Consider the following 27,382-nt stretch of genomic DNA (forward strand, 5'->3'; position numbering starts at 1 on the left):
TTAATTGTACTTACATTATTCACAAAATCTTGAAAGGACCTTCATGTCTGTCCCATGAAGGAGAAAGTATATTAACATTTTCCAATTGTATCTAATACCTACATGCAACACTTATTAGGCTATATGATATTACTTAATATAATATATAATATCATATACAGGGTGCTTCCTGTAACAGGAGCAATAAATTAAACTAAAAGCTGTAAGTACTCCTCAAACTGACCAACATTAGTTCAACAACTTTTAAAAATTATGAATTCTTTAGACTTCCTCTTTTTCATACAAAATAAATATTGCCTTCAATGTACGCTGACATCAGTGTTTGACGTTGCTTGTCACGCTTTAAACATAACAAAATTTGTAATACATTGCGTCTTAGAACTTAAAAGTGTAATAAAAATCAAAACTGAGTTATTTTCAAAAGTTGTTGAACAAATGTTGGTTAGTTTGAGGAGTATAGCTTTTTGTTTAATTTATTGCTCCTGTTACAGGAAGCACCCTGTATATGTATAAGTAATATGTCGTCAATAGCTGCTTCATGGGATATAATACTAGTTCGCTATTTATTAATAGTATTAGTATCACAGTAATACATTGTCATCTTGTATAACACGCTTTTTCTAAAGAAGTTACTACATCTCTCCTTCTTCAGGATACTTATGAGTTCCGTAGTTCCACTAGTATCTGATACTTATAGACCCCTGGGGCTAATAAGGCCAATTTTTCTTTGGAATTTTTTTTTCGTCATTACCAATTTGAGATTTCTTATTTATTCCGCCTAGAATAAGCTCTTTAAACCAGTCAAATTTTACCCAGCGGGCGCAGCATGGTTTCATTTTTATTGCCTGTCACTATTTTGTTTTATTTATTTATTACTATTCGGAGATCGAACAGCTGGTAACATGTCAATAGGTTTTATAAGTGTGATACAAAAAGCCAATTACAGGTTTTCACCAGTACATACAGGTTAACAAAAACAATTGGTGGTTAGCACTATTGCACTACACATTCAGTTCAACGCCAAACTACTTAATTAAGATTTAAGTATAACTAAGATTCTTATACACACTATCCAAGGTACACGTCTTCTTCCTTCGGCGCCTTCTGTCTCCTCAGCAGGACGCAGGAGATTACGGTGAGTATGAGAGCTAGAGCAGCTAGGACTGAGCTGGAGTACCCCACCCAGGGTGCGAACTGATCGTTCTGGAGGAGACACTTGGAACCGCGGGAGAACGCGCACGTGAACCCTGGAAAGAATAAATAAATATTATGGCACAATCTACAGATCGACTTAGTCCCATAACAAGTTCAGTAAATCTAATAGTGAGTCTAAGTTCTTTCTAAGTGATTACAATATAAGCCTTGTGTTGTGAGTAATAGACGACTGTATACCTATGTATATATACAATTATAAATACAATGAAATAATAATTTTATTTTATATTGATATATGATCCATGAGCAGGATGAGGCAAGTGACAGTGTACAGTCAAGTGTAAAAATATGGGTGCACACATCATACTCAAAAATATGTATGTATGGGTTATAGCTAAATTGGACATTCCATAACGTAAGTATTGATCAACTAATTTAGCTAGGACCCTACATGGCTCAACAATCATAGAGCGTGATGGTTACGTACATCCGCGGGCTAGTGTGTATGTAGTCTGTACTCACAGCTAATTCCCATGTAGAAACCATGGGCCCCCACTAAGGCGACGAGTGACACGACGCTTGACGCGAGGCCTATCGCCATTGCGCCGTCACGTTTGTCCACTGACTCTAGCAACACGGTGGTCTGCCATATGAACGCCAGAGCTGAAAAACAATTGTACATATATAGTATAATAAGGCTTAGGTACCTAATAACTTTCCTTAAAAATACTTGAAGATCCAGCAGAAAGGGTTGTGAAACAAAATACGAATAATCGTGTCTCGTGTGAGCGGGTAAAATCCGTTGCACGCGTCTTCGCCAGTAATCGTTGCTCTTACTGGGTATTTTTCAATAGACATTCGTACACCATGCACCGAAGACAGCGGAGGCACTTAAGTAAAGAAATCGGTCAATGAACTTACTGCTGACCAAGCACACCATCACGTAGAACATTTGGTGTAAATTGTACATGCTGGCGCAGGAGCCGTCGTCGCACGCGCCTCTGGTGACGCGCCCGCCCGGCGCGCATGAGCAGTTCGAGTATATCCTGAAACAGACAGTTAATAGATTATATTATAATTTAAGAAATAGAAAACAATTTGTAGAAATAAAGCACGTGGAAAATAAATGCGATATGTTGCACAAATCATATATGATTGAAATAGGATGAGGCGTTCCCCAAGGTTCAGTTTTGGATCCTGTATTTTTTGTTAGTGATTAAATCATTATATTCTAGTTCTATTGGCCGATATCACCAACGCCGTAATTAAAATTAAATATAAAGGACCAATTGGAAGGACCAAAGGATTGTTTCATAATTCATAATTATTGTAGACCAATGTTATACATATTACTGTCGATGAATTTGTGTATGCCATATTTTAATTAGTACCTATTGTAAAAGTACCTAACCTTATAATTTTTTACATAAATTATCTTAAATAAAGGAAAGTAAAGAATTTACCCAATACTATTAACTGTGTCAGCTGTAGCACAGCCGGCGTGGCAAGGAGAGAAATACGTCGTCATCTGCTCAGGGACGCAGACGGGAGTAAACTCCATCCAGGGTCGATCGCAACTGAAAAAAAAAAACAGTTTATTTAGCCACATAATTTTTAACTTAATAACATAACCGTTAGGGTTAGGTTAGGGCGGCAGGTAGGTACTGAAAGTTTCCATCCAGCCAGGCGTAGCTCACTCCGCGATTTCGTCGCGTCGCAACAAGTACCTACATTCCTACAAGTACATCCGTCCCACACCAATTTTGGTGGCTAGCCATAGGCCGCGCGTGGTACTTGCGCCACCCAGCGAAAACCAACGCGATCAAGTTTTAGACATTTCTGATACCACTTCTTTTTAAACCTACCCACAGCTTTGTCCACAAGCAGGCTGGGTATAATTAAGCTCAGCCATGCCTCCAATCCCACTGCGATTGCAGCTCAGCACCGCCGTCATCACGACGTAGAACACGGTGGCCAGGAAACTCATCCTTGCGGCGCTGGCGACTGCTGCTTTACGATCAAACTTCGGCATGACGGGGGCAGTGTAGATGTATCCAGCTAGCTGAAAGTAGTAATTTGTTGTGAGTGTGTGTGTGTATGACTACTAATGTAACTGTACAGTCACCAGCATAAATATATGACTATGGGCAGCCATGCAAAAATATCTGATGCTCCATTGGAGACATAAGTATATGACGACCCTACCTCGGTAAAAATATGTGATGCTTAGTGGCCGGCAAAAATATTATCGTTAGTCTGTATCCGCATAAATATCGGATCGGGTCGCTTAAAAATATTTGATTACTCAAAAATCAAAATTATCTGATTACTCTCATCTGGCATAAATATCTCTCCACTGTGAAAGCAAATACAGTAGAGTCTGATTAGTACGACTTCGCATATAACAACCAACCGCTTATAGCGACGTAAGTATAAGCACTTGTTTGGTTTTAGTACGAGCTACTATGAAAGTACAACCGTTTATTACGACTCCGCTTATAACGACCGACCGCTTTTAACGACGGAAATTGACACAAAATCCGTCCGTCAAGTCCAGTTACAACGACGAGCGACGTAATTTTTACAAATAAATTGTTGGTAAGAAGCTTACTCCGTCCCGCGCATCCAACTCCCCTCCCCCCTTTGCCTACACGCAGCAAGTTAAAAAACTGTGACTTTTCGTAATCTTGCAAATTAAATAAAACCAAATTCGCATTATTCAATTGAGCTTAAACTTCACATACATAATTATGGAAGTTGGGTGACAATGCAATATTTTGGTTCCTTCGAGCTGGAGGTGGCCGGAGGCTGGAGGAGACTCTGCATTTAAGACAAAGTGTTGTAATACTAACGTAAATGAATATTTTAATTAAAATGTTTTTTTTCCGTTGATCGTCGCATAAGTATTAATAAATACAAAATGATGTCATTATTTTGATTAAAAAAATATATTAAAATTGGCAGTTCGTTTAGTGCGACGTCCGGTTAGTACGACGTAATATCAGCGGTCCCTTGGGCGTCGTTATAACCGGACTCTACTGTACATAGGATGGACGACGGACCGCCTATTATATATCTGACACGTTGGAAAATCACAAATATGTTATCGACCTTCAAAAACGAACCATACATGTTTGGTATAGAGCCGTAAATTGTATGAAGTCTTGTCATTGCAGACTTGTCATTGTATATGTGTGTCTCACATTATATTCTATCATCGATTTGACGGAATAAAATGGATGTAATTTTTTTGTAAATTTGAACGTATTGCAATCATATCATGAATCTAGTATATAACTTGATCTGGCATGAAGGGTGGGGGAAATGATCGAGCGGGATAGTCTTATGTATCTTTCAGTAGGAGTAGCAGCGAAAGCGCTATTATTGTTTGTCCTTGTCAGCCTCACAAGTTGACTTCTTCATTATTCTTTTTTATGTAAGAAGGAGGTTTATTACACATCTTCTATTAAAAGTCTACCTGAATTATGTCAGAATTTAAAATTGCAAATGAAACGTACATACGTACATAATGAAACGTGAATACGTGAGACAGACATATCCAATGACAAGTCTGCACTCTTTTCGTGAATTGTCAAATCACTTTATACAATTTAAGGCTTTATGCTATCCAGGTATGGTTCGTTTTTGCCGATTGATGACATATTTCATAATTTCGTGTCAGATATATAGGCGGTCCGTCTGCCATCCGATGTATTTGCATTCACAGTGGAGAGATATTTATGCCAGATGAGAGTAATCACATAATTACTCTCATTAATCACATAATTTTGATTTTTATGAGTCGTCAAATATTTTTAAGCCACCCGATCCGATATTTATGCGGATACAGACTAACGATGTTTTTGCCGGCCACAAAGCATCACATATTTTTACCGAGGTAGTGTCGTCATATACTTATGCCTCAAATGGAGCATCAGATATTTTTTCACGGCTGCCCACAGTCATATATTTTTGCTGGTGACTGTACATAATTATAATTACGATCCGGTTCGAAGGACCAATTATAAAGTATGAATCGGGTTATAGGCGCAGGCGAATATTGAATGGGCCCAGAAACATAAGATGACAGTCCGACCGATCGGGCTGAGTGTTATCAATAATATTTTATGCCCTCTTTTTAATACGACCGACAGGTGGGTCCCGAATTTGGCAGTTTTAGATGGGTCTGAGCCAAGTCAACTTTGGGAATTAATTGATGTTGGTTTGATCGAAAGACTGTTGATACTATTTTAAATTTTCTTTTTTTTTTAACTAGGTACCAATGTTTTCAAGTCAAAACAGACATTTCGTTAATAAAGTCATTGCAACAAGATAAGGTCCATTCCAAATGTAAAATGTAGGTCATATAGGTAAAAGTAGAAAGTACAATTTTAGTAAGTGAAAGAAAACTTACAATAACTCCTAATACGATGGATATCAGTTTAACATTCATATTTAACATCCCCATTTGTGAATCGTTGTCTGGATGTACGTAATATTTCACCTGCAATAAATAGTTTAATAGTTATTACTGTTCGGGTCAAAATCAGACTTGCCATAGTAAAAGCTCCACAGAGGACAATCGCCTCTCAATAATTTATGGCTTTTATAAAATATTTATATCAAATGTTGATATTCATTCTACCACAAGAAAGTTATTATATACTACATTCATAGTTTTCTTTTCGGCCAGAAGTAAAGATACACAAATAAAAAACAAGGAAATACCTAAACCTGATTAAGATAACTCCAACGAAACACATAACGGTCATTATCTCATTTATCTCCTTATCTAAATCGTATAATTGCCAAGCCTATATTGACTAATTTTATAATCTTTTCTTTGCATTGTAACGCTGCGTTGTGTAACCTAAAATTAGTAATTGCTTACCTACAACCTAGTTAGAGTTACTAACCCAATTGTACCCAAGTGTAGGGCTGGAGCCGGATCTGTATTTTTTTTTATCTTATGAAAATCGGCAAAAGCTGACCCCCCGAATGCAATCGGGGAACTTAAAGAGCTTAATAAGGAGATAAGAGGATATAATTATTAAAATGATCATGACAATAACACGAACAGAAACTAGGCCGTCTCATGCATCCGGAAGCCAAGATTTGTAAATTTGCCATTACTCTACCGACGCAATAGCAAACATGCTTGGGGTGGTACACGTACATATGAATGAGGGAACGAGAAAGAAGGGGCCGCAATCCACACTATGGAATACACTTCAAAAAGTATAAACTGACTAGTCCAAGATTCGTACCTGGACGAAGGCCGCTTCATGCATCCCGAAGCCCCACCAAGCAGCTGCCAGTAAGGCCATCGCCAGGATTTGCAGAAGTCCCACTCCGCTGCCAAGAACGCGACCCATGCTACTGAGTAGACCTGGAAATATAACAGCTTGGTTTTATTTTATTTGTAGTCAGAAACAGTGCTTACAAAGCTGCTTAACGAGCTACAAAAAAGTGTTTTGGTTTTACAAGGGCGGAAAATTGTTGTTTAACTCCTCGGTTTAGGTATTATTGATGTATACCCAACAAGCGAAATATTCTTGAATCTGAGCGTTCCGAGGTTTTTAAGACACAAGGGTTAAACAATCTTTGCTACCGACTAACACTTAAAAATGTTCACCACACAAACGCTCGGAAAATATTATCAATAAAACATTACAAATCAAATCCAAATGAACGTTATTTAATATGTATGATTCAAAATTATGTTCCGATTCTCCAAATTAGGTTTTCAAAGCTTCTAATGCTGCTGACTAAAAGGTATACCAGCACGAAGTAGTGGAAGATGCATACCTTTGGCACTTCGACGTTCTTTTTCCGGCACCGGAATTGCTTCAGGATACCTGAAGAGCCGGATCAGCGTGAGCAGGTACTTGATAACGATGATCAGGATCTGCAGCCACGGCATGTCCAAGGTCATGGTTCTCATGCAGCTGCCGAGGACGTATACCATCACGCGGTAGAGGATGAAGAGACCTGAGGAATGAAGGGCAAACATTTCAGTAAGTTAGCCTTATTGAAAGTAAACGGAAGAGTTAGACCAAGATAAGTTTGTAACGATTTTGATAGGACACGCAGTGTAAGTGTTATTTATACGTTATCATTTCATACTTTGACGTTTAAAATAACACTTGCATAGCGTGTGCTATCAAGATCAGACTTATCTTGGTCTAACTCTAGTTAACTTTTCTGAAAAAGTTAGGAAGCCGAGTTTCGGTTTGACACTACACTGTTAAATATGTAAGTAAGTCGAAGAATATCATCAGACCACCACCTCCTTATTACATTTTCAGCAGCATTTCTATACTTATACTCTGATGGAGTATTAGAACCTACTTATTAACTTACCAACATGCATATGCAGGTTATAGGACGAATTCTGCTCGTCTAAATACGCAAGTCCATGCGAAAAGAAGGCCGCTCTTCCGAGTGCGCTCACTACCCCGCATATGAGCAGCATGGACAGACGGAATGCAGTCTTCGCGGAGACACCCATGGCGATAGAGCGAGGAGCTAGTGGAACTGCGGTTATGCAAAGACCTGCAACAACAAAGAATAGGGGGTTACGCGCGTATTCTGTGCTCACTAGCTGTTGAATTTCGGAAACTAACCTTCTAATTCTATTAGCTTGCAATTTACAACGTAAACATTTTCAGCATGTAGGTAAGTAGGTAATGTACTAGTTTTCACGAAAGCGACTGCCAACTGATCTTCCAACCCAGAAGGGAACTAGGCCAGTTTCCTCACTATGTGTTCCTTCATCGAACAGCGACTGGTAAATACGAGTATCAAATGATCTATCGCACATAAGTTCTGAAAAACCCGCGACCTCCGGATTATAAGTCGGATGTCCTTACCGCTAGGCTAAAAACGCTTCTAATAGTCATGTCCCTAATGTTGTACCTGTACCTAAATAATAGAAATAATTTATTACTACGCCCAAACACATAAGGGAAAATTAAACAGGACTGAAAAACATAAAAAGGAGAAAGTGACACGAGGTCTCTTTCAGCTGGTTACTTCTAGCGCCGATATTCCGATGAGACCATCCGGTGAAACAACCAAGAGCCCTTAATCATAACCAAGAGCTTCTAACACAAGACCTCTCTCTCTCTCCTCAGCATTATTATTCCCATCTGATTGTGGGGTCTGCTTTTGGTCTTTTGTCTCCACTTCGCACGATCAGACGTGTCGTCTACTGAAACGTCGCAGGCCCTCATGTCTTTTGCTATGGTATCTGCCCATCTCATCTTCGATCTTCCTCCTCCTCTGGACCCAACAATATTCAGATCCACGGCAACATTCAAAATGTAATCTTCTAAATCTAAAACTAGACCAGAAGGTAAATTTTACGTACCCTCATCGACAGTAGTATCCGGGTCGGGCAACGCGAACAGAGGTACCGTAGTTACCAGAGCGGCAATGGTCCATCCCACTAGCACGCTCCTTCTCCTCTCCGAGCCCAGCCCACTGATTACCGGGACCACGAGGAACTCCAGCAGGGATATGCTGATTATGATGGCGTCTAGAAGGGACAGATAAATACGCTTTAACTTAGGTCCAGTCACGCTCCGTGATGGTACTTACATTTAATATTTACAGTGTATAGGTACCTAATGCTAATTGAACAGTGTTGGGAAAGCGATAAAGAGAAAATTTATTATATTAATTTTATGATAATCATTCTTTAAAGTAACGATACTTTGAATCTGGAAGTGGATTACAAAATTGTACAGTCTAGTTTTAAGATTACTTTGCATGCTATTGTGTGTTTTATATGAATAAGGACTGATTTTTTGACGTCTTTGACTTTGAAACATTTTTCCATGTGAAAATGTCGCACTTTGGAAAGTTCTAAAATTCAGCCAATTTATTTTACCAGTAAATGACTATTGCAGATCTCTTTTGTGTTCAAAGCTTTCATGTTTTTTTATTCGAAACATGATTCCAAACGCCAAACGTCATATTTTCATAGAAATTTGACCTTTCATGACCTGCCACGCCTTTTCATTGCAAATGCCATGCAAAGTTTTCTCGGTTCGACTCTACCCAAATTTACCTGTAATATTGTGGGGCAACTCTCCAAGGTCTGCGCTCTGCTGCAGGAAGATGTAAACCACCAGCTCTGCCAGCAGCAGCGCCAATAACCCCAGTTTGGCCACGTCTCGAAACGCCAACGGGTCGAAGCCCTCTGGGTTGAAATACTTCCGCACATGCTCGCGAACTGACAATCCAAAATAAATATAGTTATTGGTGGCACCACACAGCATTTTTTTCTTATTTTTTGGGAACAATCTTACACAGATCGACCTAGCCCCAAACTAAGCATAAGCGAAGCTGGTACTATGGGTACATAGATACTTATATAGATAAATACATCTTTAGATACAGAGTAATAATGACATTTATTAAAACAGAGATTAAATAACAAAATAAATCATAAATAAATCTAACCCTAATTTTATAATTAGGGTTAGATTTATTTATGATTTATTATGTACAGAGATGATTTACAGAGTGTGATTTATTATGTTATGTATTTACTTATGTACAGAGTTAGATAACATACATAAGTACCCAAAGGTTGTCTGGAAGAAATCGCTTTTTAGCGATAAGACCGCCTGTTGTTTACCTCTGCTTGTGTTTTTGTTTTCTTTTTGTATTGTTTTCTTTTATTGAGGTGTGCAATAAAGAGTATTTGTATTGTATTGTATTTGTATAAGTCAGTAACAAATGTTCGTGATAAACATTTTTCGCTGCAGAGTTATCTTGGTCTGACTGTGTGTTAGATGTGACCCGTTCAAGATATTTCCCCATAAATAATACTGATTTTATCGCCTACTAAACATTCGTAATTGCCGGAATAGCAGTGACGCATTCATATTGTTCCTTTCCTTAATAATTACTATCAGTAGGTCTATCTACATCACATAACATTTATAGGAAAGCATTATCAATGTTTTTATGTAGGTACCTATTTAATGCAATTAATCTGATTTCGTATTATTATGATTAAAGGTGCATCCACACCACAGTTTACTTTTGTGAAGCAACTGTGAAGTAACACTGATGTATGTTGTACCTTATTATTATTTCAACAGAAGATAAACGTAAGGTAAACGTCCTAGTGCTCGACGTGCTAATAGGTAGATGGCACTATGCTGTCTCCTCTATTATCAATGAATTAATATTATTGTAACGAATACAATGAATGAACATGTAGAATTGTAGAAATATTGGGACTGTAACGAGCACTCGGTCGTCTCTACCTTTATACCTACCTACTTAAAAGTTCATTTTATTTGCACGTGTATTATTGAACTATTAAATAGTATCTAGGGGGAACTATCAACCTTTGGTTAATAATCTACTATTATTTAACACACAAAATACTATTATTTAACACATAAAAAGGGCGCTAAAGCTACGGTGACCGAAAATTAAACTTTCCGCCCGCCAAACAAGCATCAGTTTTACGACACGTGTGACATAGATACGACTTTAACCCTTACCTCCACCCGGCAACAAACTAGTACTCTCCATAACTAAGCAGAGAGGTACGAGCACCCCTAAAATATTCAAAATTTAGTTCAAACCACATAGAATCACTCATTTGACTTTATAATTTTAGAGTCTAATTTGTAAATGAAAAACAAATTATTCGCATTAATTCAATCAATAAGTCTTCTACACACCCGACTTGATAATCTAATGATATCAGAAAATGTGAACTAATATGTGTGTGTGTTTGTAGCCCCTACAATGTATCAGTCTCAGTAGGTACCTATTGGGCTAATCGGGAGATAACTCGTGCGAGGACGTATCACGGTTTTCATTTCCATCCAAATTCAACTTTCTTACATAAACACAAGCTCGATTTTCCGGTGATATAGGATACGAGATTTTAAAAGGTATATTAATGTTTTTTGGATTAAAGATAATAATTATAGACTATTGTGTGATAATACTGATTCGGGTAAGATAATTAGGATGAAACACGCGAGTTCGAAGACTTCGAAGTAAAACGAAAATATATCATGATTATACAGAATTCAGCAAATAGTTGAGTAATTTTAAGATAGGTATATATATTATTGTCCTTTAGATTAAATATATGAATAATTGTGTCATATTTACGATATTTCGCGCGAGTTCGTATAAAACAAATTATAATTAAGATCAAGATTAAAAATAGTCTAATAAGTAGGTACTTAAAATTGTGACAAGCTCCTTTTGGGAAAAACATCCGGATCTTACTGATATGCCGATGGGTCATTCACTTACATTCAAAGATGTAAAGTCTGATGGCTGATGACTTATTATTATAGGTATGTACCTATTAAAAGATTTGCAAACAATATTGTGTGCATATGACAAATTTTGTTTGTTGTAAGGATTTTAAATACTTACCTAATATTTTTTTATATAATTTTAAGATTGATAAATTCGAAAATATTTAACAAAATAGCCGATTTTTTCCACCGAATATATAATATATGAAATCGATTCTGTTTTAAAAATTCGATAAGGTTTTCATATTGTTTTGACACGACGGTAAAACCAAAATATTTTATCTAATGATATCTAGAGAAGAAAATGGGGTAACGTTTGTATGGAGAAGGATCATCTTAAAACATCAAAAAATAAGAATTAAACTTAGAATATTCCAACCGACTCGCAAAAGTTAGGTCTCATCAGAAGTCACCTTGAAATCAAGCCTCATGTAAATTATAGTACTTATAAGTAAGTCGTTATAAGTAAATACCCACAGATGATGGCAAAAAGTGGAGGCACTAAACACTGTAAACATACTTGAAGACGGTTTAAATTAGCAGTGATTAAATAAGTATGATTGGACGGAAATGTTGTGAAAAAACAGGTTGGTACCCATTACCCAATATATTGTGTGCAAATTAGGTGGGAATTATATCTATTTAAATAATATCTATTAATAAATATCTTTCCTCAACGCATCAGTCTTCATATTGTCGAAAAAGCAAAAAGTAAAAAGTGCCTTTTATTATATTTTTTATTCATTTAGATAATTACTGTTTTTTGTTCAAAAGAAAGCTGTTATGCTAAAATAAAACTTGATGCCAAAGGGCATTCTAGCAGCTTTTTTTTTTAGCGGACGATGGGAAAACGCTCTTAAATAATATAACGGCATCAAATTAATAATATATAAACAAAGTAAAATTATTTATAGATTTTTTTGTATTTTTATGTATATTTTAAGGATTAAGAGTACTCAATATTATGTATTAATGTAATTTACGGTAATGTTTCAAATTGTAATGTATTAATAAATTACGGTTAAAGAAATTAATATGAAATGTATTTAACATAATATTATAATTAGGTATGTCTATGACTGTAATAATAATATTAAAGATCAAGCGTCTAGATTAAAACTCCACAATACATTCAAAATTACGTAATTATGGAGTAATAACGGCAAATTGGTTTATTTGCCTTTTTGGGTCATATCCATTGTCTCTGGCTGTAGGTACATGAGTACATACATACAGTGATATAATTATGTGGACACGCCGCATTTATTATGTACATAAAACCACTGATAAAATCATCAAAGCAAGTTCAAATGTATGTAGAACATATTTTTTTATTTACTTATATACTCCGTCTGTCTGTCCGTATATCTTCCGTATTGTCACAGCTTGAGTCGCTACGTAGGTTAGGAGTAGAAATTAATTTATTAATATTTCTGTTTTTTTTTAATATTAATAACTTTCTGAAGAAAGTGTATTGACTACTATTAAGTTATTTCGCTTTTACTGAACTGTGACGCGGTAGGCAAAGTTATGTTTAAGGGCAATTTTTTTTACTATTACGGTATATATTTTTATGGGGGACACTCCATCCATAGGCACATTTAGGTAACTAAAAGGGAAAATAATCGCCAAAAAATCAACGTGTGGTACTTCATTCGATAGGTCTCTCAGAATAAAGAGATTTTTAATTTAAATAGGTATTTAACTACTTATGAAAATTATCGCAATAAAATTACACGCTTTACTAATTAAACAGTTTTGTAAAAGCGCAATCACAATATTAACTTTGTCAACAGTCTAGTCTCTGATCTCTAACCTCGAGTCTAAGATATAGTCTTGTTTGACTATGTTACAAAGAAACATAAATTCAATGATAATAGTTGCAATGTTGCACTAATTAATGGCACGTATTTAACCGGTCAACTAATTAATCGAATTTGGGTAGTCTAATAAAATAGTAATGGCTACTAAAATTAATAGTTTGGCAACAAAAACGGAGCCTTAAAATATGTCAATATGAGTTGTATTTTAATGCCGTTACAACTTTTGATTATTTTTAGCCAGGTATTATACCAAGTATTTATTTGGCAACTGAATTAATATATTGGAGACCATTTATGAAGCACATTTTAAAAAGAAAACGGCTATCTATTAATTAGAAAATGGAGTTCTTTTAAAATATTTTGTTTGGTCATTACACGGTCAACCTAACACGCTCCTCCTCGCTTCGCTCGTCGTCGCACATATCTGTTGACTCTAGCACTAGCAGAACACATTAATAACTATTGAAATTAGTAATTACAAATTTAAAGACCTAATGGTATAATGGCCATTAGGCGTTTCATGATTAGAAAGGGTCTAGCAGGCTAAGCGAACAAGAAGTGCCCCCAACGACGGATTTTGTCGATATTTCTGGTAGTGTACTGTTAGGTCCTAAGGACCCTCCATGCTTAACATCAGACCTCGATTCTCTTTTGTTTGCGATTTATTCAGGATAACGTAAAATAATTAGGGTATCATTGAAAGTGTCATATTTTATAAACGATTCAAGTTACATGAACCAAACAAAATTATATTTGATAACAATAAAAAAAACTACAAAATGCATATTTTTACCAGCATCCTGTCCTTAAACTTCATTGCAAAAAATAAAAATATTTTTTTCCTTCCAATTTTTTTTTACTTTTCGCGGAGTTATACCTCCAAAAAAAATATGCATGAGTAGCCACTAATTCCCACTACATACACATATAAAAATATTTGCACAAATGTTCGTGCTTCATGTCAAAAAAACGATTCTCCAATAAAGTGTCATTCAATAGAACTTGCGAACTATGTAAACAAAACTTACTAGTAATTTGACATTCAGTGTCAATTTTAGTATGGCGGTTTGAAATGAAATGAAATGAAATGAAAGTTTATTCACGAAAACATATGGTACAGTAGATGTTATTAAGTATACATATTGACCCATGATATGTTCGGCCTTATGGCATGTGAAAATTATTTGTATTGACATAGTTCATGCATGTCAAAAGAAAATACGTTACAAAATGTCGCGTTTACTAAAATATTATCAAAAATTAAATTATTAAATACAAACATCAAGTTTCAAGCCTCAATCTACAGTCAGTCATTCATATTCAGCGCATAAGTTCATCAAACTATTATAGTTAAATCTAATTTCCTTACTTAATATAAAAAGATTACATGTAAAAATGAAGTAAAAAAAAAAAAATAGAATTTATAATGTCAAAAGTTTACATGTCAAAATTAGGTAAAAATTAGAATTTATAATGTCATAGTTTATATGTCATAATGAAGTAATAGAATTTATAATTAAAATTAGGATTTATAATGTCAGAAGTTTACATGTCAAGATGAAGTAAAAATTAGAATTTATGATGTCAAAAGTTTACATGTCACAATAAAGTAATAGTTAGAATTTATAATTAAAATATTCATCAATATTATAAAAACTTGCATTACACAATATATTTTTCAATTTAAATTTGAACTCGTTAAATGGTAGCGTCTTTATGTGTGCAGGAATTTTGTTAAAAATTTGTATACACATGTGATAGGCGCTTTTTTTTCTTATTTTAAGGTTATAGGGCGGTAGTGTCATTTGGTACTGTCGAAGAGGTCTATTATTTATATTATTAAATGGCGGGAAGAGTTCTAGATTCTTCTTCACAAAGACAGCTGCTTCGTAAATGTATAGACTTGTCAGTGTTAATAAGTTAAGCTTTGCAAAATCAAGTCGGCACGATTCTCTGCGACCTTTACCACAAATAGTTTGAATGCACTTTCTTTGGACTACAGATGCACGTTCTATTTCAACTGAGATTCCCCATAAGAGGATCCCATATCTAAAAATGGACTCGATATAAGCATGATATGTTACGAGAGCTGTTTTTTGCGAAACCGTTTCTTTGAGTCTCCATAATACATATATAAATTTATTAACTTTCTTACATACATTTTCTACATGTCGTTTCCAATTACAGTGAGTGTCTAAAGTTATGCCTAAGAATACAGAGTCTTCTACTTCTTCTATTTCGATGTTGTCATGTAAAATTTTTATTGTCTGTGGCGCTGCTTTGTAGGATCTAAACTGAATAAATTTTGTTTTGCTAAGATTTACCTTTAAATGATTTTCGCTAAGCCAACCGATGACATCGTTCAATGCAGTATTTACCTCGCGTTCATATGAGTCTGCATTGGTACCTTTGATTAATATTGTGGTATCGTCAGCAAATAGGATGCAATCATGTCGGATACATTCAGGTATGTCATTGATATATATTTGTTTACATAGTTAGCAATTTCTATTGAATGACATTTTAAGTAGTCACTGGCATTATATGTACAGATAGAAGTACCAGTGCAGTTTGAAGATTAGTGTGTAGGTAAACAAAGGGTAGTGCTAGTGACCCTGCCTGTGAAGCCGCGGTCCTGGGTTCGAATCCCAGTAAGGGCATTTATTTGTGTGATGAGCACAGATATTTGTTCCTGAGTCATGGTTGTTTTCTATGTATTTAAGTATTTGTATATTATATTTATCGTTGTCTGAGTACCCACAACACAAGCCTTCTTGAGCTTACCGTGGGGCTTAGCCAATTTGTGTAAAAATGTCTATTAATATTTATTTATTTATTATTTATTTCGTGTTAAAATACTACCTAGCTGAAACGATATGCTCAGTTATGATTAGTTGATTACTTAGGTGTGAACAACTAGATGACAACTAAATTTTATGATCGCTTTACAATATTAGTTGCCAATTTATTATTTTAGACGCCAACCTATCACTTTAAGTTCCCTATATTTTTTTTTGGGTGGCTTGATTTTGCTGCCAGTTTTTTTAATAATATGATGCTTATATTTGAGGCTAAAATATATTTTTTGGCGCTAAAATATTAATGCACATTCAAATTATATTATTATATGCCCAATGAAAGTTCCTGTTAATATTTTAGTTGCCCGGTTAATAATTAAGCCCTAATTAATGATTTAGGTACATAGTTGTTAATTATAGCTGGTCAACCAAATCTTGTCAGTAAAAAAAGGCGCGAAATTCAAATTTTCTATAGGACGATATCCCTTCGCGCCTACATTTTTCAATTGCCGCCTTTTTCTACTGTCAAGATCTGGTTGACCAAGTATACTTGTCAACACCACGCCTATTGTTTTTTTTATGATATAGGAGGCAAATGAGCAGACGGATCAACTGATGGTAAGCGATTACCGCCGCCCATGGACTGCAACGGAGGGGTTGTTCACACACAACTTGCGTTGCCGGCCGTTGCGTGTGAACTTCGTGACCACGTGTTTCCACGCCATCGAGTCACGAAGGTTTATATTGGATTGTAGCTGCCCTGCGTCAGTTAACGTCTTTGGCGGTCAAAGGGTTAACTCATTCACTGCAAAGTTACACTTGTCATGTATTGCTACGTTCTAGCATGTAGCGTACCTTTCCCGCGGCTCCTAAGGCGAAAATGCTTCGTAGAGGCCTAACTGATAAAAATCTTTAACAACATAAAAAAACTACAAATTTTATATCACTTACCCACTATTACTACTACTACCAAAACCAAGTCCCTCGCCGCGTCTATCTGCGTACGTAATACGTTCGCGATAAACTCAAAAACTACTGAACGGATTGTCATGAGGTTTTCACCTATATATAGAGTGGTTCTTGAGGAAGGTTTAGGTGTATTTGTTAAGGTTAAAGTTATTTTGTGTAACCCGTGCGAAGCCGGGGCGCGATCTTTGCTATCCGTGCAAAGCAAGGTCGGCGCGGGTCAGTGTCGGCGACGTCCGAGATTAATAATTGTTTAACCTCGTAAGACCCAGGGCAATTCTGGCGCTTTTGGATTTGGAACTTTCTTTTATTTCTAAGTAAGTACCTATATGAGTTTCTAAACTCGAATTTAATTTGTACAAGTACACGGGGACTTACGAGGTGTTAAGGTTCTAAAAGTCAAGTTTGGTATCATTTTCAACGAAATCAAAGTTGTAGACGTAGATTTCATACAGGTATGTAGTGTGGCTACTTAAAAAACAAATAAAAAAATTTTCATAAAGAAATGTTTTAGGAATTTATTTTAATTTATTTATGACCAGGGGGCCGATTTTTGAATTTCGTTCGCTCGATTTCGTCACTCGAAAATCGGTGGAAAGCGGCGAAATTCTGATTTTTGAAATACGAGCGATAGAAATATGGTATCTAGTGGTATTGACCACTCGATTTCAATTCTATTAGTAGAATTTAAATCCCTAGTTGCGGAGATATTATTGAACGAAATACACGAAATCGAGCGGTCGTAATTCAAAAATCGGGCCCCTGGTGTTTTAATTTAAATCCTTTTTTCTTTTCACATAAAGAAAACCCTGCAAATTTAATTACCTTACCTTTTCCAGCGTACACCATTTTCATAAAATTCTGCATTCAATATTTTCTTTAACAAGACTTCCTCTTATTTATTTAATCACTGATTAATAAAATTAACGAGTATTTATTCCCTTGTGTGTAATGAAACTGTTCGGTGTTCATATATGGGTACAAGCACAACAGTACTCATGGACGGCGAACAACTGTAGGTATAATTGTAAACACTCAAACACAGAGTTTAGAGGAGGCCAGAACAAAAAACATAACTAAGTACAATTTTTACGAATCCGAATCATATATTTATAAACCGAACGCCATACAAATAGTTTTAGAGATCAGTTCAAATTGTATTTCGCCAAGATACTAAGTACAAAACATTTTAAACCGTATATTATATATATAGGTTTATTGTGACTCATGTTGTTATTATAACTACACCGATACCGGCAAAAGGTTTGTTCCGACTATCTATGTAGATAAACATTTCTTACGCTATTGTCTTAAACAAATGCAACCTGGACTACTCTACTTTTCGGTACCTATGTAATGAAATAAACAATCTACTGATATACATTTTCTATTACATATTATATTAATTAATATTTTATTATATATTTTATACCGTGTTGTATACGGGTAATTCCGAATATCGCGAATACCGTTGGATAATTCTGAAGGACTAAAACAGAAAACAACAGACCATTACGCCAAAAACGCCAAAATAAACACGTTTGTTGTATGGGAGCCCACTTAAATATTAGTGTGTGTGTTTACATAGTTAGTAAGTTCTATTGAATGACACTTTACATCATGTGTGAAAATTTCAACTGTCTAACTTTCACGGTTCATCAGTTACCTACAGCCTGGTGACAGACAGACGGACGGAAGGACAGACGGACAGCGGAGTCTTAGTAATAGGGTCCCGTTTATACCCTTTGGGTATGGAACTCTTTAAAAATGAAGTAAGATTTAGTGTGGGTTGGTTCCCGTTTGCAGAAAGTAACTGCGTCCTAATCTTTAAGCTAAAATAGCTTGTTAACTACACCTTTCTGAATTTAGTTACTGACGAGAGGGACGCCGCAATACGTGAGACACAATAAGAGATATTATAACCTATCGTTACTCAAGTATTGTGGCGTCTCTATCGTCAGTTACTAAGTTTAGGTAGGTGTAATAAGCTCCTAAGCATTCTAGATCTGTGGTTGGTTAACCACAGATCTAGAATGGTAACCTACTCTTGGACAGCTTAGAATCTAATGAAACAGATGTAGATTTCCACAAAATATTTATTCACATTTAATGCAATAGGTATATATGTACTTAATAGGTATATCGTAAGCGCTGGTGGCCTAGCGGTAAGAGCGTGCGACTTTCAATCCGGAGGTCGCGGGTTCAAACCCCGGCTCGTACCAATGAGTTTTTCGGAACTTATGTACGAAATATCATTTGATATTTACCAGTTGCTTTTCGGTGAACGAAAACATCGTGAGGAAACCGGACTAATCCCAATAAGGCCTAGTTGCCCCTCTGGGTTGGAATGTCAGATGGCAGTCGCTTTCGTAAAAACTAGTGCCTACGTCAAATCATGGGATTAGTTGTCAAGCGGACCCCAGGCTCCCATGAGCCGTGGCAAAAATGCCGGGATAACGCGAGGAAGAAGAATAGGTATATCGTATCAATTTCTTTCTCTATCAGTGTATTTAATCAGTAGTAGGTAAATATAAGATACTGACAAGAAAATAGCTCTTATAAGTATTTCGTCGCACAAATTGTGAAAATTGCATTGGTACGTTATAATTAATATTATCAATATTCAACAACCTGAAACTTCATAAGAACTGTAGTGTGTACACGTACTTATTACTAGACGTTAAAAAATAAATAGGGTTTCAAATACCTCTAAATATCATAATCTATATATATAAATGCAAGTGTCCTGACTGACTGACTGACTGACTGACTGACTGACTGATTCATCAACGCAGAGCCGAAACTACAAAAGCTAGAAAGTTGAAATTTGGACACGAGGTTGCATTTGTAAAGTGTACAAGAGATAAGAAGCGATTTTGAAAAATTCAACCCCTAAGGGGGTTAAAAAGGGGATGAAAGGTTGTATGGGGTTCAAGTTTTAGTTTAAGCTAGGAATTTGAAACTTTGTGGAAATGTATTATATTAAAAAACAAGAAAACTAATTTCAGCGTTTTCGAAAATTCATCCCCCAAGGTGGTGAAAAAGGGGTTGAAAGTTTGTATGGAGATCAAATATTTTTGTGAGTGTGGGACTTGAAACTTTGTATATGGGTATATTATTATAAGACAGGAAAAGTAATTTCAGCGTTTTTAAAAATTCATCCCCTAACAGGGTTAAAAAGGGGTTGAAAGTTTGAATCCATTACAAATGCGTTGAAACTTCTTAGAAAGGCATAATAGCCGATTACAAAACAAAGTAATTGCGACGTTTTAGGAAATTCAACCCCTAAGGGGGTAAAAAAGGGGATGAAACTTTGTCTTGGGGTGCAAATTTTATTTTAAGCTAGGACCTTGAAACTTTGCGAAAAGGTATTAAATTAAAAAACAAGAAAACTAATTTCAGCGTTTTTAAAAATTCATCCCCCGAGGTGGTGAAAAAGGGGTTGAAAGTTTGTACGGAGATCAAATATTATTGAGGGTGCGGGACTTGAGTCTTTGTATAAAGCCATACTATTAAAACTCAAGAAAAGTAATTTCAGCGTTTTTAAAAATTAATCCCTTAAAAGGGTTAAAAAGGGGATGAAAGGTTGTATGGGGTTCAAGATTTATTTTAAGCTAGGAATTTGAAACTTTGTGAAAATATATTATATAAAAAAATAAGAAAACTTATTTCAGCGTTTTCGAAAATTCATCCCCCAAGGTGGTGAAAAAGGGGTTGAATGTTTGTATGGAGATCAAATATTTTTGTGAGTGTGGGACTTGAATCTTTGTATAAAGCCGTATTATTAGAACTCAAGAAAAATAATTTCAGCGTTTTTAAAAATTCATCCCCTAAGGTGGTTAAAAAGGGGTTGAAAGTTTGTATGGAGATCAAATATTTTTGAAAGTGCGGAACTTGAATCTTTGTATAAAGCCGTATTATTAGAACTCAAGAAAAATAATTTCAGCGTTTTTAAAAATTCACCCACCAAGGTGGTGAAAAAGGGGTTGAAAGTTTGTATGGAGATCAAATATTTTTGAACGTGCGGGACTTGAATCTTTGTATAAAGCCGTATAATTAGAACTCAAGAAAAATAATTTCAGCGTTTTTAAAAATTCATCCCCTAAGGTGGTTAAAAAGGGGTTGAAAGTTTGTATGGAGATCAAATATTTTTAAAAGTGCGGGACTTGAATCTTTGTATAAAGCCATATTATTAGAACTCAAGAAAAATAATTTCAGCGTTTTTAAAAATTCATCCCTCAAGGTGGTGAAAAAGGGGTTGAAAGTTTGTATGGAGATCAAATGTTTTTAAGAGTGCGGGACTTGAATCTTTGTATAAAGTCTTATTATTAGAATTCAAGAAAAATAATTACAGCATTTTTAAAAATTCATCCCCCAAGGTGGTGAAAAAGGGGTTGAAAGTTTGTATGCAGATCAAATATTTTTGAGAGTGCGGGACTTGAATCTTTGTATAAAGCCATATTATTAGAACTTAAGAAAAGTAATTTCAGCGTTTGTTTTTAAATTCGTCCCTTTAAGGGTTAAAGTTAAAAAGGGGTTGAAAGATTGTTTAAATTTTATTTTAAGCTAGGAACTTCAAGCTTCGTAAATAGGTAGTTACGTAGTAGGTTTTATTAAATAGTGGACTTGAAAATCTTCTGGGGGTTGAGAGGGATTACTTATTATCGAGAACAATTTTATTCAGTTTGGGGCTTGAAACTTCGTAGCCAGGTTGTGAAAGACAAATCTAATAATTAAGTTGTATAATACTTAACAAATGATTAACCGTCCCTACTGCTATCTTTTGCTGCATAATGTTCTAAGCTAATGTAGAATATATAACCACCAATATACAAATCCACGCGTACGAAGTCGCGGGCAACAGCTAGTTACTATATAAGTAGGCCACAAATATAAAAAATAAATTAATAACTTATCGATAGTTACACATAATTAGAAGTGTCGTTAGAACACACACAGAATTTAACACTTGGTCAAATTAACTTTATTTTATTTTAATGGAGCATGACGGACACATAGAATTGTTTAGTACAGCGACCTTGTCAGTAGAAACATGAGGCAAATTTAATAAAAATGTAGAGTTGACTTCCCATAGAAAATTTGGATTTCGCGCCTTATTCTACTGACAAGTTGGGTGTGTTCTACGGTGTGTTCATTGACGTATAATATCTAAGGACGGGCTAATGGGGCACTAAGAATGGTACTAGTTCAGAGGTGTTACTCACGAATTCCAGCCAATCGTGCAGTCTAACGCAACTAGTTGCGATTAGGGAATGCAATCTCGTACCAAGATTGGCGATTCGAGATCTCGCACGAAAAATCTGAATCGAGATAGGGTGTTTCGAGATCTCGACCGTCAGACTTTCGAGATCGAGATTAATCTCGACGAGATCGAGATTATACAAGGTAATTAAAAATGTCCTAATTTGGTCATTTAGGGTATAGTACGGCTCTTCTGAGGTGAACTTTTCGCTTCGAACGTTAATCTTTCAAACAAAGGCCATTGTCTCTATTATCGCCCAGCCGCTAGCTCGAGCGTTAGCACGTGCCAGTACAACATTCATATTGAAAAACAACCGGTGTCGTCATAGTATTAAGGTTCAAATTTAATGTCACTGATATTCTAGATATTACGTTTTGGTAGTGTAGGAGGATAGACCGCCCCGAAGCGATACGGCACTCATATTATTTTGATACTTAGTGTGGTGTTAAAAATGAAACGTTGTTACATATTTATTATATTGTTTTATTTAAATTATTAGCTTGCGGTGGTAAATGTAATAATTTACAAAGGTGCAGCTGCAAGCATTGTTATTTTTTCTTATCTTTAAAATAACTATACCTACTGTGAAATTAGCACCTCTGATGTGATGCCGACGCATAGTGACAATAAAAACATTAATAAGGATTTGCGACCTGACCACTATTGTTTGGCATAGGTAAATAAAATAGGTTTATGAGAAGAGCGGTGTGCAAGATCCGTGTGCATGAGTAGTGGGCCACATTATTTTATCATTTAGCGACCCTAAATCAGGCTTTAGTCGGTTTCTAATATCGTAACCGTGTGCTTCGTGTTATTTATATAAGTACTCTGCCCGATATTGTTATAAACTTGACGACCTGCTTACGTGACCCTGGATTTTGATTGCATACGGTTTGGACTTTTGTGCGAACTATAGCCATCCACCAGTGGTTATTCGTCTTTGGCTTCAGATGATGAGTCGACTGAAAGCGAAGATGATGCAACATAAATAATGTTAATTTTAATTTATGTAAATATGTAAATTTATTATACTTATGTATATATTTTTACCTATAATGCATGTTTTATTTATTTGATGATTTATGATTTATAATTGTTAAAAGATTTTTTTTTTGTAATTGTAAGAGAATGATTTATTTAATTTTATTTAGTGTTTTTATATATATAAAAAAAAATTGCAACAATAATCATTTTCACTTGTAATATTTTATTTTTGATTGTTGAAGGTTTATAATTATAAGAAAGAAATTGATTATATCTGATTTTTTATGACACGATTTTATCTAGTAGTAAGTACGTATAACTTTATATACCTACACGGAAAAATGTTGATTATACCTATGTTAAACTTATTAATCTTAAATTTACATTGTTACCTTAGATTTTGTTATATAACAAATATACAACGCTTTATCATAAATAACCGTGTTTCATTTTTAACACCACACTAAGTATCAAAATAATATGAGTGCCGTATCGCTTCGGGGCGGTCTATCGTCCTACACTACCAAAACGTAATATCTAGAATATCAGTGACATTAAAATTGAACCTTAATACTATGACGATACCGGTTGTTTTCCAATATGAATGTTGTACTGGCACGTGCTAACGCTCGAGCTAGCGGCTGTGCGATAATAGAGACAATGGCCTTTGTTTGAAAGATTAACGTTCGAAGCGAAAAGTTCACCTCAGAAGAGCCATACTATACACCATGTTATGTATTGAAAATAAAAACAACAAATGTAATTAGTTGTAACACAAATCTTTTACGTACAATTGTCAATTACAAAATTGACAAATTTTCCGCAAAATGGCTTGTAAATTGTAATATTTTGTGATACACATAATTGTAGATTTGTCGCAACAATTTACATATTTGTATAAATTTACCATTACAATTTTGTCATTTGTAAATTTTGTGATATGCCCAGTTGTACTAAATACATATTTGTAACTTGTCACTTGTAAATTGTAATTGTAAGTTTCGTGGTATAGGCCCCTGTTTGTTGCAAAAAGGCCAACAGCAGAAAACGCTCGCTCATTATTCCGCAGATATTCCGCTCAGAGTGCGCCACAGTGCTATTATCGTCGGCTAAAGCTGGCTACACACAATAGTACTGCCTGAACAACATGAATCTAATCTAAGGTAAAAAGATTACTCAAAACAAAGTAATTCACAGAGATCTCGAAATTTTTAATCGAGATCTCGACCAAGATTACATAAATCGAGATTCCCTATCAACGAGATTGAATCTCGCAAATTCATGCGAGATCTTGCGAGATCTCGAAATTGCGAGATCCAGATTGCATTCCCTAATTGCGACCAATAGCGCGCGTAATGAGAACTCGTCAACCAATCGCGCACGTGATGCTAACTCATCGCGTTGTAGCGATTTCACACCGCTGTACTGGCCCCTGTCATGCCTCATTATTATTGCCCGTAAAGCCAGTCCCTAGATATCTATGTCAATGGGTGTGTTACACTTGTTAGAGTCTGTTCGGAAAGAGAAGAGTCGTGGAATGTATTGGGCCCCATACATTCCACGACTCTTCTCTTTCCGGACAGACTCTACAGTGTAGAAAACATAATTTATGAACATTTTGTTTATTTTTTGTTTACTTTACGTTAATGTTACGGTAACTTTTTTGACATAGGTATACCTACGCGAATAATAAAAATGCATAACAATAAAAATCGACATCCAGGAATTAGTAATGTTAAAGTTGTGCTGTTATACCAAGTGAGCAAGCATCGTATGCACTTATACATACATTACAATTATCGGTACATGTAGGTACGTAGGCATGTAGGTAGGTGGCCATTGTGAAGGTACGTACAGTGCAAAAACACACAAATACTTGATTCTCACAAAAAATCTGCATCATAACGTAAGTTACGTAAAAAACAATTAGGTAGGTAGATAGGTAGATACTCGTAACGTAGATACCTATATGACATGACATGACCTCAGGAGTTCGATTCAGATTTGACAATTTGTTACGGTTTAGATCTTTATTTGACGCTGATGCATGCGAAATGAAGTTAAAGTCGTGTGCGAGACGCGCGCCAATCACCAAGACGTCTAGGTCGTATCAAAACCGGCGGCAACCCAAAACAAGTTGTTAAATTAGAATTGGCCTCTATAACATCCATAGCTTTTCCCGCATATATAATAATATCTGGGAGACCGAGCTTTGCTCGGAAAACATAAAATCTCAAAAATGCGCGTTATCCCAGAGATACGATCTAGATCGATTTTTCGCCCCCAAATATGTATATAGCAAATTTCATCGAAATCGATAGAGGCGTTTCCAAGATCCCCGAAATATAATATTGGTATACACACATACATAATAGGCGTTTACTTATTGCTCACCCCTCATTTCCCAGGACCTCTCAAATCCATACAATTCCGACTCATATTGGAGCCACTGGGAAATGAGAGGTAAACTAGCAATAAGGTTATTATTAAATTAACAATAACGTTATATTATAATCGTTATATTAAGGATGGTAGCGTGGATGTGCATTTGTGCAACGTTGTGAATGTTTCCACCAGAGAGAGATGTGCGATGTAACTGAGGGCCTACCGCGAACCACGTTCGACGTGTTGCCTCTCTGTCGCACTTGTAAATTCGTACGTAAGTGTGACAGGGAGGCAACACGTCGAACGTGGTTCGCGGTAGGCCCTCTGGGCGCGTAGCGAACGTGCCAATCGTTAACGCTCCGTAGCGTATCGTACCACTCATCTCTCTCTTATCACTCTTCCACACCAGTTCGACAAACGCGACAGTGACAGTTTGCGTTTCGTTGCACGTTGGCTACGCACCCTGAGCAGCGAAACGCAGCCTTAAAGCCCCCTCCACACTCGTTCGCGGCTTCGCGTCGTGATTCGCGTACGAGTGTGGGGGGCTTTATATCACGTGAACTTTGCTGTTCAGTGATAAAACTTGATGATATTAGTTCAATTATAATTGAACTATATGAATGAATTATATGAATGAATATGAATGAATTATAATGACACGGAAATGACAGGGATCTGAGATTTATGTCTGAGAGTCATGTCTAAAACATACATGAATACATGATTCATTCATTTTTATCAGAAAGGTTTTTAAATAATAGAATGATACTTATACTTAGATTAGATATACCTAGTTATCATTAAGACATTGACACAGGACACAGAGATACAATTCTGTGATCCATGATAATGCCTGGATCACACCTAACGAGTAATGTCCTTCCTCGGGACTCAAACAATCTCTGTACCAAATTTCATCTAAATCGGTCCAGTGGTTAAATAATTAAAATCATTAAATCATTTATTCATTTGCAAGAATGTAGTACACAAAACAAGTTTTAGCGTGAAGAGGTAACAGACAGACAGAAAGACTTCCTTTTATAATATTAGTATGGATGGATGTCCCACACCCAGTCAAGCGGCGCCACAGTCATGCACGGCGCGAAATTGCGAATACGCCTTTTGATCTAATATGAATATTGCGCGAAACTCTGCGTAGGGGGCGCCACTACCACAATCAGAGAGTAACTAACCTAACCTCTCTATCACTGTTGCAATTCGATCGATAAAGAGGCAGATAACGAAATTTCGATTTTCACGTTTCCCGGTAGGCCCTCTGTAATCAAACCGCCTTGATGCATCAATGTCATATTTTATTATCTGTGAAAACTTGTCTTATCGGTTTAAGCCTTAAGGCATTGTATGTATGACCATAGAAAAATATAGTAAGACAAGAGTGCTCACTCCATACATCAGTTAGACTATTAATTTCAGTGTCTACATCTAGCATCGAGTAGCGGAACTATCAGTACTGCTACTTGACAATAGATGTAGCACCGACCGGAAAGTCTTATCTCAACAGTATAAGACTTTCCGGTCGGTGCTACATCTATTATCAAGTAGGAGTACTGATAGTTCCGCTACTCGATGCTAATATTAGTCTTTTTGCTACTAAAACTGATGTATGGAGTGAGCAATCTATGTATTTTTTTCTCTATGGTATGACTCGCTCTATAAATAGTAAAAATTATCAGTATTTTA

At 35.8% G+C, this 27,382-nt stretch overlaps 2 protein-coding genes across 2 annotated transcripts in view; one reads left to right on the forward strand and one right to left on the reverse strand.

Moving 5' to 3' along the window:
- LOC134654539 (ATP synthase subunit b, mitochondrial) overlaps nucleotides 1–27,382 on the forward strand; it is a 135,207-nt gene that overhangs the window by 90,233 nt on the left and 17,592 nt on the right. The window lies entirely within an intron of this gene.
- Nucleotides 1,063–17,953, reverse strand: LOC134654252 (solute carrier organic anion transporter family member 2B1-like). The gene is made up of 12 exons (XM_063509753.1): nucleotides 17,880–17,953; nucleotides 9,230–9,394; nucleotides 8,528–8,695; nucleotides 7,519–7,710; nucleotides 6,964–7,146; nucleotides 6,423–6,544; nucleotides 5,570–5,659; nucleotides 3,021–3,217; nucleotides 2,619–2,732; nucleotides 2,077–2,201; nucleotides 1,678–1,818; nucleotides 1,063–1,247 (listed from the first exon to the last, which is right to left on the reverse strand). The coding sequence occupies exons 1-12, from the start codon at nucleotides 17,914–17,916 to the stop codon at nucleotides 1,069–1,071; spliced, it is 1,713 nt and encodes a 570-aa protein (XP_063365823.1). The 5' UTR covers nucleotides 17,917–17,953; the 3' UTR covers nucleotides 1,063–1,068.

Source organism: Cydia amplana, chromosome 1 (genome assembly GCF_948474715.1).
Source record: "Cydia amplana chromosome 1, ilCydAmpl1.1, whole genome shotgun sequence".
NCBI classification, from domain to species: Eukaryota; Metazoa; Arthropoda; class Insecta; order Lepidoptera; family Tortricidae; genus Cydia; species Cydia amplana.

Excerpts from the sequence above, each read along its gene's own strand:
- LOC134654252 (XM_063509753.1), bottom strand. The coding sequence starts at position 17,916 with ATGCAGAATTTTATGAAAATGGTGTACGCTGGAAAAG. Across the intron at positions 9,395-17,879 it reads AATGGTGTACGCTGGAAAAG|TTCGCGAGCATGTGCGGAAG; the intron begins GTAAGGTAATTA and ends TTGGATTGTCAG. Across the intron at positions 1,248-1,677 it reads TTTCTACATGGGAATTAGCT|GGTTCACGTGCGCGTTCTCC; the intron begins GTGAGTACAGAC and ends TATTCTTTCCAG.